The 19,993-nt window shown below is 27.9% G+C and overlaps 1 protein-coding gene and 1 long non-coding RNA gene across 5 annotated transcripts; both read left to right on the forward strand.

Annotated features, from left to right (window-relative positions):
- Positions 1-4,877: 4,877 nt before the first annotated feature.
- LOC137807988 (protein HOTHEAD) lies at positions 4,878-10,978 on the forward strand. Of its 4 annotated transcripts, none has more exons than XM_068608875.1 (6): positions 4,878-5,032; positions 5,175-5,411; positions 8,712-9,051; positions 9,135-9,436; positions 9,506-9,891; positions 10,102-10,978. In XM_068608875.1, exons 2-6 carry the CDS (start codon positions 5,330-5,332, stop codon positions 10,741-10,743), a joined length of 1,752 nt encoding a protein of 583 aa, XP_068464976.1. In that variant the 5' UTR covers positions 4,878-5,032; positions 5,175-5,329; the 3' UTR covers positions 10,744-10,978. The 4 variants fall into 4 exon arrangements, with proteins under 4 accessions (XP_068464976.1, XP_068464974.1, XP_068464977.1 ...); XM_068608873.1 differs by having other exon boundaries at positions 4,911-5,032; positions 8,703-9,051; XM_068608876.1 differs by having other exon boundaries at positions 5,032-5,411.
- A 1,195-nt stretch (positions 10,979-12,173) lies between these two features.
- On the forward strand, positions 12,174-13,051 carry LOC137805945 (uncharacterized). Its single transcript, XR_011080283.1, has 2 exons — positions 12,174-12,630; positions 12,969-13,051. It is a non-coding gene; the product is annotated as an uncharacterized lncRNA (long non-coding RNA).
- Positions 13,052-19,993: the final 6,942 nt, after the last annotated feature.

Raw genomic sequence — 19,993 nt, forward strand, 5'->3', positions numbered from 1 at the left:
ACTCGGCTCGACACGAGTCCAAGCCGAATCGAGTCGACATGAACCCGAGCTTGAGCCGACTACGCTCGACATGGGCCCGACCAACTCCACTCAATCAAGTCGAATCTGGTTGATATGGACTCGGCTCAACACGGTCTCGGGCTGAATTGGCTTGACCTGGACCTTTGGCATGGCTAACTCGATTTGGCTCAACCTAGCTCCAAGCTCAATCGACTCGACATGAGCTCGGATCGAGAGGCAGTATGGACTCGAGTTGACTCAGCTCGACTTAAGCTCAATCTAGGTCCGGGCGACTCAACTCGACTTGAGCCCAGATCAACTCGATTGTGCCTTAGCTCAGGTCGACTTAGTTTGACCTATGTCCAAGTCAACTCAAAATAAATCAAAATCTATTTTTGATAATTCAAAAATATATCCAATCTATATCTAATCCATATTCAATTAAATGGATTGGACTTAAAATTCAAAAATATGAATTTGGATTTGAGATAATCCATTTAAATAAATTTAAAGTAATATGAATTTAGATAATGATAAATTAAATTTTACAATTTGAATTTTTTTTCCACCTTAATTGTAAGTGTTGATGACTCCTCAAGTAAAAGTTGGTTGTCACATAACAGAAGAAGAAAAGTTTTAGCCTTCCCAAGTTCGTCTTACAACCTCCGTATTCCGATAAGAGGCATGAATAAGAAGTACATGAGATATTATAAGAGCATTGAATCGCCGCAAAAATACGATATGGTATTGTTGTGCAATTAATTTCTGTAGCCAGTAACCATCTACCCCAACCGTATTCAATTGTGTTCATTAAAGAATTTATTGCTTCTTTGTTTAGAAATTATGTGAAACCTCTTTTATTGAGAAGAAGCTGAAAATCGAATCCCACGAACCAAGTATTTTCATAGAAGCTGTCCTTGATTTAATTATGTTTTGCTTGGCTTCACTCCACCTCAACATCATCCTCTTATTGAACCACTCATCAATGAGGCCGTTGGATGCCACACTATACCACCTCTCTCCTCTCTCCTAGTTCAATCTTCAAATAATCAAAAAATGTGATTTTGGTCTTTTCAAAAGTTTTCTATTATTCTTTTCATGAAATTTTGTTCATGATAAATCAAATGTGACTACTAATATTTTGCTAAACATTTATCACAAACTAACTTCATCACACTTCTCATTCTTTATACTTACAATGTCTAATAAATTAAAAGTGAATTAAATCATTAATGTATGTCAAAAATAACATGTTCTAATTTAATATTGAATTAATACAAAAATTAAATATATTATTGGAGACTAATGGAGGGATCAAATACAATTGAATCAACTTTATGATTATAAAACTTTCATAACTCTTCATCATACATTTTTATTTATCCTGGTAAGATTTCTTTAAAAAAAAATATATAAATATATATATATAACAAGAAAATTATTAAAATAAAATAATTTTCAAAAACAAAAAATAGTTAATTTTTATATTAACTAAATTAGATATTATTTTATAGACTAAAAAGTTATTGATATTTAAATTAACTTTTATTATTAAAAAAAAAATTGGTATTAATTTAGGTAATAATTTTAGAATCTAAATATTAATAACTAATTAGATACCAATTTAAAAAAAATATTTATCAATAGTATAAAATAATTTATATATCAATATTTTTTAATATTTAAAATAATATAACAATTAATTATTTTTTATTTAATGTTTTTTTAGTAATAATATAATAGAATATTTAGATATTCTAACTCATACAAAATATTTTACTAATGTTCAAGACATATTTACATATGTTCTATGTAGTCCCTGCTCATTTAGTAGCAAGCCTTTTCTAAAAAAGAATTCTGACTACATGATCATGAAGAAAAAACATCTTGAATCAGCAAAAAAAAGTACCTTTGGATTATATTTGAGAGGTTAAAAGTGTTGTGTTAATGATCTTGATCCTCATCACATTGAGGTGTACTTTACATGTGTTTACACTTCACATTTTGCATTATCTAAGTAAAGATTCTATCCTGTTTCTGACGTCTGAATTTTTATTGGGTCCATTGATGTTATAAACTTCTCCTTGTTTCCAGTGAGAATTACACTTTGCATTATTCTCATGCTAAGGATAATGAGCAAAACTAATCTATAATATAATAGATTGGGATAAAACGACAAAAATTAGTTTTTATTTTTATGTCCAACTTCAGTTCTAAAATAACATGATGTTGAAGAATGAACACTAATAGTGAACAATTCAACAATAAATATCAAACAATACATGAACTTTTTTTATTATTTTAGAATTCTTATTTTATCATACAAGATTTTGTTAGCTACTGTTTTATGCAGTTATTGCTACATAATTGAGCACTCTAAGGACAGTGTTGGTTGTTCAAAAAGCCTAGACTTCCTTTTTCAGGATTCTTATGTGCTTTTGGTTCTGTTTGCTTCCTGTTTTCTCTAATTTTAATGTATGTAATATAGATCTTGCTAGTTAAGTGGTCAGGTTTTTTTTTTTTATAAAAAATAGAAAAAATGTCTCCATTTATAATTTATTAATTCTTTCTTGATAAAAAAAATACCAAATTTTGTTTTTCTACCATTAGGTGTGAATTCAACTAATATTCTCATGGCTTACAAATATATTATTTTAATCATTGTTTCAAATTGTTATTTATAAATATATTTCAACCATTTACTATTTATCATTAATCTTTTTTAAAAAAATAAAGAATTTTAATTTTATAACAAAAGTTGTTATCTTAATTTACGATCAATTAGAAAATTGGGTTTGCTAATAATGGAGTACCCTTATTTCAATTAATTAAACATAATTACTATATATTTTAAATATAATATCTGTATTACATACTTTTCAATCTTTTAAAATATTTCCATACATCCTGTAATTCCCTGTTGTTTTATGTCATTAACTCTCGTGTAGTTATAACGTAATAAAAGTTCTTAAGTGAAGTCCAATAAAGTGACCATAACCAACATTAAATTAAACTTAGGATCTATGAAATAATGATTCGAATTTAAGTTTTTTAGATGATAAATTTAATACATACACACAAACACACACACACACATATATATATATATAATAATAATAATAATAATAATAATATGATATTTTATATATTATATCATCATTTAAAGATAAAACTCTAATTATAAGAATTAAAAACGTAAATTTTTACATTATACGAAAAAATATTTTATAAATTAATGTATATTATTTTTATGATATTTTTGAAATATTATGTTATTTATACACAAAATATATTTAAAAATAAAATTTTATAAATTTTTAAAATTTATACCTAAACTGATATTAAATAAGAATGCTAGTGTTAGTTAAATTTATTTATAGTTTATTTAGATAAAAGATCTTAGAAGTTAATTCATTTTATAGAAATTTTTAATTTTTTTTTCTAATTAAACATGTTATTTAAGTAAATAATTTTAAAGGATTTTAAAATTATAAAAATAATTTCTCTACTTAAGATATGATTCAAATTTCACCTAAAAAGTTAGAATTTAAATTTTTGTATACCTTTTTCTTGTCTTGATTCCGGATGTGATATTGTTAATTAGTACATATTCTATTGAGACATAGTAACTGTACTTAGACTAGGATATTTTCAGTTCAGTCAAAATCAGAAAATCGTTGGTAGCATTATTTTTTAATTAATGTTGATAGGGTCTTTTTTATACTAGGGTCGTTGGTGATTATTTTTCAATCAACATTATCAAGATTAAATTTTCTCTAATTAATATTAATAGTTTTTTCATTATCAACATAATCATCACATTCTTAACTAATTTCGTCAAGATTATTTTCTAATTATAGTGACATCATTTCTTATTTTTTTACTAATATTTGTAAGGATTATTTTTCTGTCAACATTACTAGTATTATTTTCTTTCCAAAGTTAGTTAGTATAATTTTTCTAATATGAAATAGACAACTTTTGACTAACCCTAGGATTATATTTTCACAATATTAATTAAAGAAAATTTTCAATTGATATCAAGCGAAAAGTTGGTAAAAAAAACCTTAATAGATTTCAATCAAAATAATTATGTTTTTTTGAGAAAATTTATGATTTTTTTAATATTAATTATTGTTTAATAAACTTTTATTGAAAAATAACTTAACTAATATTAACGGAAAAACATTGCCTACTCATGTTTTGAATAATTAAATATGTGTTATAACATTTTACAACATAATTTATTATGTTGAAGATAAAATCAATTATTTATATATTCCTACTCATATGACAAACTAGTTAAGAGTTATTTAATTAGTATATATTTAATAAAAAATATTATAATTTTTTAAAATACTTTTATGTATATGTTTATAAATAATTGATGGATTATTCTTAATTATGCATGAGATTATTAGAAAGAAATAGCAAAAAATAAATAAAAAAAGTTATAAATTTGAAACAAAAGTAAAAAATTCATTAATTTGTGTTGAAAACCTCACTTTAATTAGAGATAAAAATATTTCATAATATATAAATGAGTGTAAATATTATTTTATGAAACAATTTTATAAGGTTGAATGAAGTTAAAGTCTACTCCTTAATAAAAGATTGAGTTAAATTTAAAGTTTATTGTTGAAACATTAATAATAATAATAATACACCATATAAAATATAAAGACATTATGTTTTTTTTTTATTTAAAAATAAGAAAAATGACAATTATCACAAGAAAATTAGAAAGATTTCATTAAATTTTTTTGATGGAAAAGTATAAAGTGAGAAGTGACTTGTATTCGAAAATAACTAGAAAGAAAACAATTTTTTTTATTTTCCCTTCCAACAGAAAAAGTGTGGAAAGTAAAAAAAATTATAATATGTATAATTTGGCCGTCAAGGAAGTAGAAGAAGAAGAGCAGTGGCAGTTATTAGGTGCAATTAAAAAAAGCCCAACTGTCTTCCCATAAATTGTGTGTTTTGAATTGGTGGCAACCACTACTATGTATTTGCAAGGCGAGGAGATGGGAAGGTGATTTTTGAATGATACCACTTCAAAATCTCTGCATTTTCTTCACTATTTATTTATTTATTATGTCCCCACAGCAGTGATTAATTGAAATTAATCTTAGTTTTCGGCGACATAAACAGCTAGTAATCTTTATATTGTTCAGATATGGCCGTCATGATCGTTGGGATTATTGGGCGTTCAACTCTATAAATACGAATAGGAACAACTGTCATTTCAGTAACTGCAGGGGATCATAATAATAACCTCCCTTCATCACTTCACTTCAACTTTTTCTGCTCTGTGCCTCACAACTCTGCAATGGCTGTTTCCTGCTGGACCCTTTTTTTTGCTGCTCTTTCTGGGATTCTTTTCTCAACTCAACTCTCTGCTTCCCAAAAAGGTCATTCTTCTACTTTTCTTCTCTCTTTCTCTTTTACGGTTTTATAGATACATTTGATTACAGGGTTTTATTGCAAATGAACTGCATCTGTGCTGATAAAATTATTCATCATGCATCAGATACTTGATAATTCAACAACTGTTAGCTTTTTCAGCAGAGTAGCAAGACAATTTAAAATGTTTTTTGTTTAAAAATGTGATTGATACATCTCACTGTGATTCTAATGCATTACCCACTTGATTTTTAGGAAATATGTCTCAAAGATATTTACTTCTGAAACTGATTTATATATTATTACTATTAAAATAACTATTAATTAGTTATATATAAAAAGATGATCAAAATATGATTTCTCAATTGCTGTTTGGTTCCTTAATTATAACCACTAGCTAAACCTTTCGATTAATTATAATTATTATAAGTTTGTGTTACAGCAAATCTAGTTGTTATAAGTGAAAAAAGGAAAAACTATATAATTTCTGTGGTATTATGCAGAGTGCGGGGCACTTTCTGTTAATGGGTTGCTTCGGAAGAAAACTAGACCAAACAAAACAAATAGGACTGAACTAGAAAATGGCTCTTCAACCGGAATGGCCTATTTTTGAGTTTATACAGTTGAAAATGATTCCACTTTTTAAACTCTTGGTTCAGTTTGGTTTGAAAAGTTATGGTTGGGCTGAATGAAGAAGTTGAAATCAAACTAGAAAATATTTATTTCCAAAGGGAAGCAAACTAAATTAAATAGTTTCTTTAATTGGGTAATCTTGTAAGAATGAATAGGGTTTTGAGTACAATTTGGTTTGTGATTCAGTTTTGATACATTTTGTCAGCATACAAACTTTCACATGTATTAATTATTAGGTGAAAGTATACAACCAGAATAGAATTTCACCACACCACTGGTGTGTCCTGGCTAACTAGTTAAGGAAGTGTAATAATTGCAAGAAGGAGAAAATAAAAGTAAATTCCCTCAACTAACTACCACATGGCCATTCATTAGCTAATTAGAACTATAAAACATCAATCACCTTCTCTCACGTATTCACAAAGGCCTTAAAAAAGGTCTTTTTTCATGTAAAAGTAAACAAATAACTTCCATTTTCTTCAAGGAACTAGCATTTGATAGGATAAAACAAAACTCAACACAGTTGGCAAATCTTTGAATCTCTTGAACAACGAAAGAGATGGAATAGAGCTTGAGATATTATATTCTATATTGCTGTATTCTAAAAATAGAATAGAACGTGAAACCAAAAAGTCATTCATTTTGGTCCACTAATATGAAATACAAGCTCCATCTTGTTCTGTTCCGTCTCCTAATTAAATGCTACCTAATTAGGTTGTTAATCAAGATTAACTACTATGCATATCATGGAAAATATTCCCATCTCCTAATTAAGTTCTACCTTAATTAGGTTGTTAATCAAGATTCGATTACTATGCATATCATGGAAAATATTTTTATAAATTTAGTAGTTGAAGTGAGATTTTCAAGTATATTAAAGTTAGCAACCAACAAATTGTAAAATATGTTTGCATGTTTAAAATGAGCAACCAACAAATTGTAAAATATGTATGCATGTTTAAAATTAGCAACCAAGAGAATATGTAAAATATGTATGCAAGTTTTATTGGGAAGGAGGTATAACAAAATTTAAAGAAAAGCTATTATGTAGATGAAAGTGTCTATTTAAGTGAAAGATGTCCTAAGTAAATGGGGCAGTTGAAGAATGCTTGAGCTTTGGATCTTGATTTTGACATGCCAGCAATATGGTGACCCATGTTTTTCTTTATTTGTTTTCCTTTTAATGCAAAGATAGAAAAGGGCGAGAAAAAACTGAGGGGAAACATTTTGCATTATCACACCTCAATGAGAAGGATAGTGATTGAAAGGAAACTTCAACTTCACATTAAATACTCATTAATACTCACTTGAAGAATATTATATTAATATTTAATCATATTTTTTTGTAATCTAAATATTAAGATATATTATCACATTATTAAAATATCATATAAAATGGTTTTTTCAAAAAATTTCTCATTGTCAAAATATCATTATTCTTTAAGTTAATATGTCTTCTTCATTAAATACAAAATTTCATAATAACCTAAAGAAAATTATTAAATAAAATTTAACTTTAAAAATAAAATAATTAATAATTATATTAACTAAATTAGATGTCATTTTATAAAATAAAAAAATATTGATATTTAAAGTAGTTATTATTATTAATAAAAAAATATAAATTACTATCTTAAAAATGGGTATGTACCAATTTAAAAATTAATTTTAAATTTTTATTAATAATAAAAATTATTTTACATATTAATAATTTTTTAAACTATAAAATAATATTTAATTTAGTTAATATAATAATTAATTGTTTTTATTTAATATTTTTTTTAGTTACATATAATCTTTTATTTTGAAGCAAAATATAATTGATATCTTAACATGCAATTAGAGTGTATTTCTAATAATAAAGTTCACATTAAAGTTGTGTGTTCAGATTACTTTTGTAGTTCACTTGATTTTATTTAATTTAATATAAATTTTAGCTAAACTAAATCAATGCTTTATAATTTAAATTGAATCTATTTTAATAGTATTTTATTATTATAATTTTGTTAAATATTTTCTTACAAACCGTAAAATTGTTAAATGAAAAGAGCGGTAATTTTTTTTGTAAATATTTTACATTTTTATACTTATAATTTATGTTTTTGGTATAACCATATATAAATACGGATAGAAAAAAACGTATAAATATAATGTAAATATAATTTTAAAATAAATTTTAAAATTCATATGTGTTTATTAGCTATCAATTAATTCCAAACATACCATATTATATTTCAAAAATATAATAAATGATTTGGGGGAATTCTTGATTTTTAATATGAAATCTCAATCAAATGGATTGATCAGGGAAAAATTAAATATTTGACACTTCTTCTTAACTTAAAGTAAAAGCTATCTTAATTTAATCAAGTTATATATAATTCAAATAAAAAACAAATTTATATAAAAAAAATCAACTTAATTAATATTCTTAATTAAAACTAACATTTTTGTTTATAAGATTTGGTTACACAAGTAATTAATCATGTTATAGCTAATTAGGTTCTTACAAAATTAATCAACATCATCCATTTACTTCATTCAGACAAATAGTAAACATTTTCACTAGTGTACAATTCTAGCTAGCTAAGAACTTTTTTCAAACCAGTACTGGTAGTGAGTTTTAGAGTGTTTGCTAAATCTAACGAAAAGGTGTTGGTCATAAGAATTTACAGTTCCGAACTACACATTTATGCGCAATGCAACGACGGCACCAGACATCTCAAATTATGACTACATCATAATTGGCGGCGGCACCGCAGGTTGTCCTCTAGCTGCGACGCTGTCCCAGAATTACAGCGTGTTGCTCCTTGAACGCGGTGGCTCACCCTACGGCAACCCCAACATCAGCAACTTAGCAGCCTTCGGTGCTGCCCTCTCTGACACCTCCCCTACCTCTCCCGCTCAGCGTTTCATCTCCGAAGACGGCGTCATCAACTCAAGAGCCCGCGTCCTCGGCGGTGGAAGTTGCTTGAACGCTGGGTTTTACACTCGCGCCAGCCCTGAATATGCAAGGTACAGGCAATACGCAACGCAACCCTTTCTTCTCTTATCGATGATGTTACGGTAATGATTATTGATTGATTGATTATGGGTAGGGAAGCGGGGTGGGATGGAAGGGCAGTGAATGAGTCGTACGAATGGGTGGAGAAGATAGTGGCGTTTGAGCCAGAAGTGAAGCAGTGGCAGTCGGCTGTTCGGGAAGGACTGCTTGAGATAGGTGTTGTGCCTAATAATGGCTTCACTTATGATCACATTGGTGGCACTAAGGTAGGAGGCACCATCTTTGACGACCAAGGCTTCAGACACACCGCTGCAGATCTTTTGCAATATGCCAACCCCTCTGCAATTACCCTCCTTCTGCATGCCACCGTCCACAGGATCCTTTTTAGAGTCAAAGGTCCCTTCCACATTTTCATTTTTCTCTACCCAGTACTCACATGAAATTCACAAGTTTAAGTGATTGCAGATGGATCAAAACCAATGGCTCATGGAGTGGTGTTCAGAGATTCATTGGGTCGTAAACACAGGGCGTACCTGAAGCACCATCCCAGGAGCGAGATCATTGTTTCGGCTGGTGCCCTTGGAAGCCCACAACTTCTAATGTTGAGTGGCGTTGGGCCGGCAGAGCAGCTTCGGGCCCATAACATCAGAATAACGTTGGACCAGCCATTGGTTGGCCAGGGAATGTCAGACAACCCCATGAATGCCATCTTTATCCCTTCTCCTGAACCGGTGGAGGTATCTCTGATTCAGGTGGTGGGTATCACCAGTTTTGGCAGTTACATTGAAGCTGCCAGTGGTGAAAACTTCGCCGGTGGTTCTCCTAGGGACTACGGAATGTTCTCTCCCAAGGTACTCACATTATATACTTGTTAATATAACCCTGTATAAAGAATAGTTTGATTTCTATGTATAATTTATAAAAAAAGTTAATAAAAATAACCCGAAGATATAAAATTATGGGTAAAAATTGCATATAAAGAATTTGATCCGGTGGGTGATGCAATTGAGACATTGAAGTGAAACTCAAATCCATAAGAAAGAGAAGTTTGGTTGATGCAGATTGGTCAACTGTCGAGGGTGCCTCCAAAACAAAGGACCCCAGAAGCCCTTGCTAAGGCAACAGAAGCGATGCAGAGTCTGGACCAAGCAGCCTTCAGGGGAGGGTTCATCCTGGAGAAGATAATGGGTCCGATTTCAACCGGGCATTTGGAGCTCCGAAGCCGCGATCCAAACCAGAACCCGTCAGTGACCTTCAACTACTTCCAGGAGCCCCAAGACTTGGAGAGGTGCGTGCAGGGCCTTAGCGTGGTGGAGAAGATAATCGAATCCAAGGCATTCGCTCCCTTCAGATACCCCAACATGCCAGTCTCAGTGCTTCTCAACATGACCGCAAATTCCCCCGTTAACTTGCTGCCCAAACACACCAATTCCTCCCTCTCTCTCCAACAGTTCTGCAGAGACACTGTGATGACCATTTGGCACTACCATGGAGGTTGCCAAGTTGGGAGAGTGGTGGACAGGGACTACAAGGTTCTTGGTGTGGATGCCCTTCGCGTTATCGATGGTTCCACCTTTAACTACTCTCCTGGGACTAATCCTCAGGCCACCGTTATGATGCTTGGCAGGTACATGGGACTTCAAATACTGAGTCAGAGACTTGGTGCGCCTGCTGCGGATCAAACATATCAAAAGACTGTATAGTTTTTTCTCCGATTTCAGCTTTTCATCAATGTTGCTTCTCATGCAACCCAGCAGTCACAAAAATAAGAAACTGATCACTATTCTTGTACTTGATGAATATACAGAATATACAGAGGCTAGTGAGGAAGAACATTTCTTCTCGTCTTTTGATTTCACAATGGATGCTAATTTTTGCAAAATTGTAATTTTATCTCCATAATTAGCACTCGTTTTAAATACAACTAACTTTACATTACATGTGAAACTTTGATTTTAATTTAAGAAAAACACAGAACGGCTTAACTTGTTACTGGCCTTGATAAAATTAGTTTTATTTTTCTGTTAATTAGTTTTTATTTTTCTGTTATGTTTTAGGTTTGGGCTTTGGCTTTGGCTTGGGTCTTATTGTTTTTTCTTATGGCTTTTTCTCTTTGCATTCCTTGTATATAAAGCTTATTGTTTTTTCTGTTTTTCCTTTATGGCTTTTTCTCTTTGCATTTCTTGTATATAAAGCTTCTGAGATGCTCACATTAATAAGACACACAGTTTTACACCGTGCTTACGCAGTACTTTTCTCTCTTCTCTTTCATTCCTCTTTACTTTCCTACCTCAGATCTCCATAGTTTTGTCTCTGATACATAAAAGTTATTTTTGTGATTGCTCATAGAAAAAAGTTAGATAGTTGTTGTCCCTGGAATTTTTCTTGGTTTTAAACCTAATACAAAAGGCTTTCTTTTTCTGAATCTCAAAATCCATAAGAATGAGGTGTATCCTCCCAAATCTGAATTTTTTTTAACCCACTTTGATAAATAAGAAAAAAAAAGCCTATGGTGGTAAAAGAACCTCCATTTTATTTCAATTAAAATAATAAACTTTTAAAATAGTTTTAAATGTAAATGTATACATAACTATAACAAAATAAATGGTCATCCTTTTCGATAAAATACAAAGGTATAATAGTGTCTGCCCTGCAAAACTATCTACACTCTACACGTACACCTTTCAATCGTAGGTTTGAATTATCAGTCACTTGAAACTGAAAGCACTGAAAAAAAAAAGAATAAAGGTGAGAAGAATATTACATGGGATATTCCATAAGGGCTGAGATATTAATAGGAAAATGTTTATTTCAGTCTCTAAAAACATATAGAAAAATGATATTACAATCTTATATATTCACTATATAACTCTCTTTCTTTATTAAAATTTCAATTTTTTAATGAAATGATAAAAATATTTTATTCTTTTTTATATTTAGAGGTTGTATAATAAAACAAGTTTTTCATCCCTCAAACATATATTCACTTCACAACCCACTTCAACAATACAATAATATATATTAGAATTTTAAATTAAAGTAAGAAAGCAATATTGTTGTCAGTGTTTTATAGAAAGCATCTACCAATTGAGAGCCCCTCCATCAGGAAACCCTTTCCACATTATTCCTGAAATCCTTCTTCAGAGGCAAACATGGTTGGAAAGATAGAGAATTCTGGAGAAATAAAGCGATCAAAGAATCTGTAAACATTGGAGTAAGAATTTGAGGTTCTTTTTCAGAGACAAGATTTTCATGCTTTGCATGGAATGCGTAGAAAGCAGGCACTGGCATATGCTTAGCATATGCTTCTTCTTCATCTCACCATAAATATGCCTCTAGGAGCTGTCTTATAAAAAAAACACAAGACAAGAGAAGAGAGATTCTAATTCATTCGGCACGTAAAGTTTGAGATAAGCGAACCAGTTACAGGGCATATCTTCTTTGGCACATGCTCGAGTCTCTCGACGACAACCTATTTGGTTTTTGTACGAGGTTTCAGTTCTGGACGTGCCAAAGGAGAGTTGCCCTGCAACTCATTCTTGCTTGACACAACTTCGCAGCAGGCACCACCTTCTTCATGTGATTAAAGGGTATATGCCATTCCTCTTAAACTTGTTTCTATTTTAAGTTCTCCATTAAACATGCGTTGATTTTTAGTTATGTGTAAATTCTCGTCACTGCAACATCATATAATATGCATCAAGCTTCGGTTGAATCTTGCACTGTATATTCTCTGAGAAAAACATAAGGCTTTCGTTTGACCGCGTGTGGCAGTTCAGACTTCAGATACTAGAAATTAAAACCGTGCTGCACTCATTGTTTGTGAAATACTTGATCTGGAACAAACTCTTTTCACATGTGCTGATCTTTCTTAAAAGAGTTACTAATAATTGATTAATATATCCTTCTATCTGATTTATGTTATCAGTTGACCATTCAACTACTTAGGAACCTGGTTATTTATCTGCTGATCAGTTAATGAACTCTACAAATAGAATTATTGGAATATCACACACCTGTTCATGGTACCTGGTTCCCCATCCATATTAATGATAACAAGCTCCGAAAATTCATTCTTGATTCAGCCTTTTTGGATGATTTGAGAGGGAAATATTAGATATTTCTATCGTTTGTTTTTAGGCGAGAAATAGAAAGGATTTGTAATAAAAAAATCTATGAACCTACAATAACCAATTTTCCTCTACATTACCCGTGATTTGTAGTGAATGAAAATTAGTTTCACCCATGCAGTAGTTTTTATATTATTATTAAGAGTTTGGAGTGTTAGGATAATAGAGAGTCAATTTTGTGTGTGAAATATTAATTTGATTATGAAAGGAATTTTGTTCGAACAAATATTAAATAAAATAATTAAATATTTAATACTTGTATGCATATTTTGTTAGATCATTAAATTGAAATTATGTTTGATTTTTTTTTGGTTTTAAATTGATTAATTATGTAAATAATTTTTTCAGAATATTTCTCGTTCTTCCTCCACTTTTTTATACAATCAAACAGATGAAAATAAATAGCATTATTTTTTTATTTCTAATTTCATCCATCCAAATAATACAATTTTTCACTGAAAAATCAATTCAATTAAAATCATTTATTTCTTTCATATCTAGCTTTTTCATTTTAATTTCACCGAATCCAAATAGTTCGGATACAAGAATTTTTAACAGGAAAATAAAATTAATTAATAAAATCAATCAATCAAACAAACAAACCTTTTATAGAAAGAAAAAATTATGAATCAGAATTTTAAAGTACTTATCTCATTTAACTTCTTTGTAATTATTGATAAACTTATAAGATTTTTTTCATAAGGAATCAAATGCTTAAATCAAATAAAAATAATTCATAAGCTAAAAGATAATTAACCGCGATCAGATGTTCACATGTACTTATTTTAGGTGGAAAAACAGTTCTAGTTTATGCATTTGATTTAAAAGAGAGAAAGACATACGAGGAATTTTAATGAGAAGGAGAAAAAGTGATATTGCTGAATTTGAAAAAAAAAAGGATAGACAAAAGAAAAGAGAAAGAAAATAAAATAAATTTAAGAAGAATCAAATATTAAAAATATAGTTACAAGTGGTTAATGTATTGAATTGTTCAAGCATTGTTGTATTTAATTATTGGAGGAAACTATTTTTGCTAAACTTTACTTGCCTCCCAATTTGATCTCAGATTAATTTGTGACGATGTCGTGGATACTATTCTATTATTAAAAAATATATTAAAAAGTTAATTGATAGTAAAAAAACTTTAAAGAAGAAGAAAATTACTAAAAGAATTTAAAAAAACCATTTCAAAGTAGGTTGATTCCATAAACAGCATTTTTCATCTAAAATATTATCATGAGTAGTTTGCGAATAGAAGAATGAAAAGAAAATAAACTCAACGAGAAATACCAATTCATCTTAACGATAAAAAAAAATGACCCGTGAGTTAGCAATCTTATAAAAGGTCACCTTTTTTTTTTATATCAAACCAAGCATCTTTATTTATTTATTTGTACTCCCTTTCAGCTTTATTCAATTCAACAAATATTTCTTCGGTTCATTTTTTTTTTAATTTCCTTTCTCGCATTATATTTTTTTTCAACTAAAAGAACTCACACCTTTTTTATTCATTTATCTTCTCACATCATACTTTTTTTTTCCAACTAACACATATAGTATCGAGGTTGTAAACTTACGCGACACTATACATTTATTTAATAACGGATGATTTGATAGACGGTAAATAATTCTGATACCATAAGAAAAAATAAACATTAAATCTAATTTAACCTTATAAATAATTTATAAAATAAAATTTGCACCATTTATATATTATAAAATATCTTTATCTTTAATTAATGTGAGATCTTCAACATAATTTTATAAAGAAAGAATTCTTCAACTAATTTTGGAATTAACTCAAAATGTTGAATGGAAATAGATTTTAACTCTCTTTTTTTTCATACTTTTGAATTAAATGTGAAAATATTCTCTTTACTTATTTCCATTTCCTTATTATGTTAAAATTTTGATAGAACAAGAGCTATAATCCAATACAAGTATTTCTATTACTTGACATGCATGTATCAATTTCGCATTAAATGTATAAACCTTCACCTTCTTAACACATATAGTATTTTATTTTTTTTATATATTTATCTATGCATTAAAGAACATATCATTTGTATGATTTAGATGTGTGTCCACTATACCAAAAAGTGTCTTTTGTATCTAAAAATATCTAGGTACTAATGCATTTAAGCTAAGAAAAAGCAAAAAGTCAAGAAATTTTTCCTTTAAAGAGTTTTTGAATGAGAAGGTAGAACACTCAAAAGTCTTAAAATTATTCCAAGTATTCATCAATAAAATTATCCCTCCTGTGTCATTAATCTCAATCCACTTGTTCATCAATAAAATTATATTTCTTTTTTAAAAAACGTTTTTTTTCCTTTTGAGCAAATAAGTGTTCTTATCCGTGAGAGTTTTGTTCTGATCGAATGATCTAATGGAGAATTAACCAAATTGATTGATTTAAACTTAAAAACCGATTATAATATTGTATCATAAATTTGCATTGATATATCCTTTCATGTCTTTACGTAACAACTCAAAAATATATAATATTAAAAAATCATTAAATAGAAATTTAAATATAAAAAATAATTAATCACTATATTGACTAAATTAAATATTATTTTAAAGATTAAAAAAATTATTAATATCTAAAGTACTTTTTAAATTGGTATCTAATTAACTATCAAGATTTCAATTACTAATCAATTTAGGTTCTAAAATTGATAGTTAAAATTACTTTATATATTAATATTTTTTTAATTTATAAATTAGTGTTTAATTTTGTTAATATAGTGATTAATTATTTTTTTCTTTAAAATTAATTATTATTTGATAATTTTCTTATAATGATAATAATAATATAGTGACTAATTATTTTTTTCTTTAAAATTAATTATTATTTAATAATTTTTTTATAGTGATAATAATAATTTATTACTTATGAGTCAGATTTTTTTAAATAATTTATTGTAATGTATATATATAATATCAGGGTGAAGCATATTCTAAAGTAATAATATCAATTGTCTCTTGTTCAAAGGAGTATAGAGCGAGAGAAATAAATAAATTTTATAATTTTATAAAATAATTTAGAGTATATGACATACATATGGTGGGACAAAGATATAAATAAGAAAAGTAGAACATATAAGATGATTATATCTACACAATGGTTCAATGTTTGGAGGGAAAATATGCACTGAATACTAAATAGCAATTGTTCTGACTATTATCCTATACTACCGTCCTGAATTTGATTGGATATTGAATGATTAAGTTCTAAGTTGGATGAATTTTATTTCTGTCTAAATTGTGAGAAAGTTAAGATGAAATAAAATTAATCATGATTTTTGTAATATTATTATAAACCTCTACTTAATTATAATTATATTGGTGTAATAGTATTAATTTAGATAGATATATTATGATAATCAATCTTTTTAATATCCCGACATCTTTGAATGTTTTGATTTACTTGTACAATGTCCCTCATTATATTGCATAAATGTTCTGATTTATTTCTTATATTATATTATATAAAGGCTCTAATTTACTTATGTAATATCCCTTATTATATTACATAAATGCTTCGATTATATTATAGGATATTCCAATTTATATATATGATATTCAAATTTTATGGAAAGATACTACAATATGTCACATTAAAACTTGGAGAAATTAGTGTCAAAGAAACCCATGAAGGTTTATAAATAAATAACTACTCACAGAGAGTATTGAGTATCTCAACTCAAATCTTAGAACTATATTCACTACATTAACAAAATTTTATGTTCTTACTGACTTGAGCGTCAGAGTATTTTCTGCATGTGGAGTCTCCTTCATTCCTTGGAGGCTAAATCACTAGAGTTTGAAGGAAGATTACTAGGAACTCACCCGAATTCCGACGGACCTCATTTTGGCGAAATAAATTTATGAAATGACATTATGTTTGAAGGTAAATTTCAAGGAGAGTAGGTTTGGAGCATTTGTGATAATTTATACAATGGTCAAACATATTATTGATAAATTAAATTGTGGTGTTATATATTTTCCACTCACCTACTTAGGGTTGCTTAAGGTGCTAACCAAAGAAAGGAAATTACTTAGAAACGTGTTCTGGATAAAATTAAAAAGAAACTTGGAAGTTGGAAGAGAAAGTTGGTGTTGCATGCTGAAATATTATATGCTTTAAAAAGTTGTGCTAACAACTATCCCATTATATTAATTACATGTCTTTGTTTAATATACATAAAACATTGGTAAGAAAAAGAGTCAATCAAGCTACAAAGTAACTAATTGTGGGAAGGATGCACTAAGAGGAGAAAGGTACACTAGGAGAAATGGAAAAATGTTAGTAAGCTTCACGAAGTTAGCAGAGTAGAAGTAAAAGATGTGTACTTGCTTCACAAGCCATGGCAAGGTAAATGGAAATGGAGTTTGTGGCAAAAGCAAGACTCTCTGTGGAATAAGGTCCTTAATTCAAAGTATGAAGGGTAGTTTGATGTAAAGGTCAATCAGAACAATAGATAAAAATCTACATGATGAAATTTTTGGGAATGTTTGGTGAGGAATTTCAAAGTGTATTGTTTGAGAAGAATATCACAAGATTGGTAGTGGGTTTGGGTGAACTTCTAAAATGATATATGGATGGAAGATTAATAAAGGTCACTATGCAACGAGCTTAACAAGTTGTTTACATTTTCATAACAGAAGCAAAGAATTGTGAGCGAGATAGGGACATGGGAAAAGGAATATGGAGGTGGAGATTTATACGGAGAAGAAAGTTATTTGTTTGGGAGAAGGGGATGCGAAGTAAGCTAAAGGATATCCTAAGTAGGATGGTAACTAAAACACAAGAATAGGACAAATGGAGATGGTTGGTTGAGATGAGTGGAGATTATACGATCAAGTTTGCCTACACTACAAGAAAATCATGAAATAAAAACTAATTTTAAATATAAAAAATAATTAATTTTTATACGGATTAAATTAACGACTATTTTAGATATTAAAAAATTATTGATATCTAAATTAATTTTTATTATTAATAAATAATTTTTAAATTAATATCTAATTAGTTACATAAATTTTATCAACTAATTATTTATATTCTAAATTTTATATTTAAAATATTAGTAATTAATTAGATACCAATTTAAAAATAATTTATTAATAATAAAAATTAATTTAGATATTAATAGTTTTTTTAAATAATATTTAATTTAATAAATATAATAATTAATTATTTTTTATTTATAAAATTAATTTTTATTTAATGATTTTATTGATATATGAGTAAATTTTATATGTGGTGGTCGTGACCATAGATGATGTATAGATAAGGATTTGGATGACACTCTCGGAAGAAAAAAAGAAAAAAGGTACCTTTAGTTTAAATCAAAGTGAAATTTAAGGAGATAACTTATTAGAAGAATTAACTAAAAGGTAGATGATGTCATATTAGAGGTGAGAAAACAACAAACTGAACATGAATATCTAGAGATTTTAAGTGATTTTTAGTAGTCATTCTAATTTTACCTTTGTTCAGTTATGTGTTTGGTTCTACACGGATTAAGTTATCCTTTATTTTTATTTTTTATTATTATTATATAGTTCTTTTGTTGGAAAAAAAATCAGTTGTTTAAAAATAAGTGTAGCATAAATAAAAATTATTAAATTCAGCTTCTAATTAATAAGTTAGTAGGTAGCTAGTAAACTTTCAATTTATAAATTCTTAACTGATAAACTCTTTACTGGATTAAAAATATTTAATAACCTAGTTGATAAACTAATTGGTAAAGGTAAAATGAAATAAAAGGATATAATAACATAAGTTTTATTATATAAATGAAACTTGTGTTTTAAAAAAATATATTATTATGTAATTATAATTTTAGATTATTTTGAATAATTAAATTTATTAGTGCTTTTTTTTAAATTATATATGTTTTTCTTATTTGAAGAAGTCGTTTTAATTTAAATAAGTTGATCTAATGAGCATTAGTCAAATTTAATTTTTATTTACTTTTCAGAAATTAAAATTTGTTGATTTCTTAATTTAAACTACTTTTATATTGAATTTGTTATTTTACAATTTTATGGTGTGTAGTTTTTACATATTTGTTACTTTAATTTTAATGTTATTTTTTTTAATTTGAAGTGCATAATTAATTGTGTGTGACTAAAATAGGTAATAATATATAAAATAAAATTAAAAATAATAAAAAATGTATTAAAATTAAAGAGATAAGAAATAAATAAATAAATTATAAATTAGATAAACTATAACTTATAAGTTGCAAATTTTTAAAATAAATTTCCAAACACTTTTATGTTGATAAAACTAATTTATTAGCTAGCTAAAGAAGTTACTAATTAGGTTATTTATGTTACCAAAACCATTTTATATCTTAGACACTTTAAATCTTGTCATAAGTAAAGATGAAATCACTTTTTTCATATTATTCTTTATTAGTGTTTTCTTTTAGTAATTTCCAAATAGGAAAAAACGTTATTACGGAAATTGAATTTTTTATTAGAAAACGTATAATAATAGCAATAATAAATATTATCTAGAGAATTGCGTTATATTTGTAAGCCTACAAAATCTTAACCCCAGATCTGAAACCAGTCAAGTTAATACCAAATCTATTCTGTGGAATTACTAACTTGATGTTTAATTTCCCTGAAATAAAGGAAATTCAGAGTTAACTGAAGATTGAGAATAGAGTACACTGGTTTTTGGAAAAATAATAATAATTAATGGTAACATTTTTTTCAAATACACCCGTAATTGAATTTTGCATTGAAATACTGAAATTATTTTAACTTAATGAATTAGGACATTTAAAAAAAAAATACTTAA

The sequence above is a fragment of the Phaseolus vulgaris genome, chromosome 3 (assembly GCF_000499845.2).
Source record: "Phaseolus vulgaris cultivar G19833 chromosome 3, P. vulgaris v2.0, whole genome shotgun sequence".
In the NCBI taxonomy this organism is placed as follows: Eukaryota; Viridiplantae; Streptophyta; class Magnoliopsida; order Fabales; family Fabaceae; genus Phaseolus; species Phaseolus vulgaris.

Bases quoted from the DNA above. Each gene is read 5' to 3' on its own strand.
- LOC137807988 (XM_068608873.1), top strand. From the start codon at position 5,330: ATGGCTGTTTCCTGCTGGACCCTTTTTTTTGCTGCTCTTTCTGGGATT. The intron at 9,052-9,134 runs GTACAGGCAATA...GATTATGGGTAG, and splicing joins GCCAGCCCTGAATATGCAAG to GGAAGCGGGGTGGGATGGAA. The intron at 9,892-10,101 runs GTACTCACATTA...TGGTTGATGCAG, and splicing joins ACGGAATGTTCTCTCCCAAG to ATTGGTCAACTGTCGAGGGT.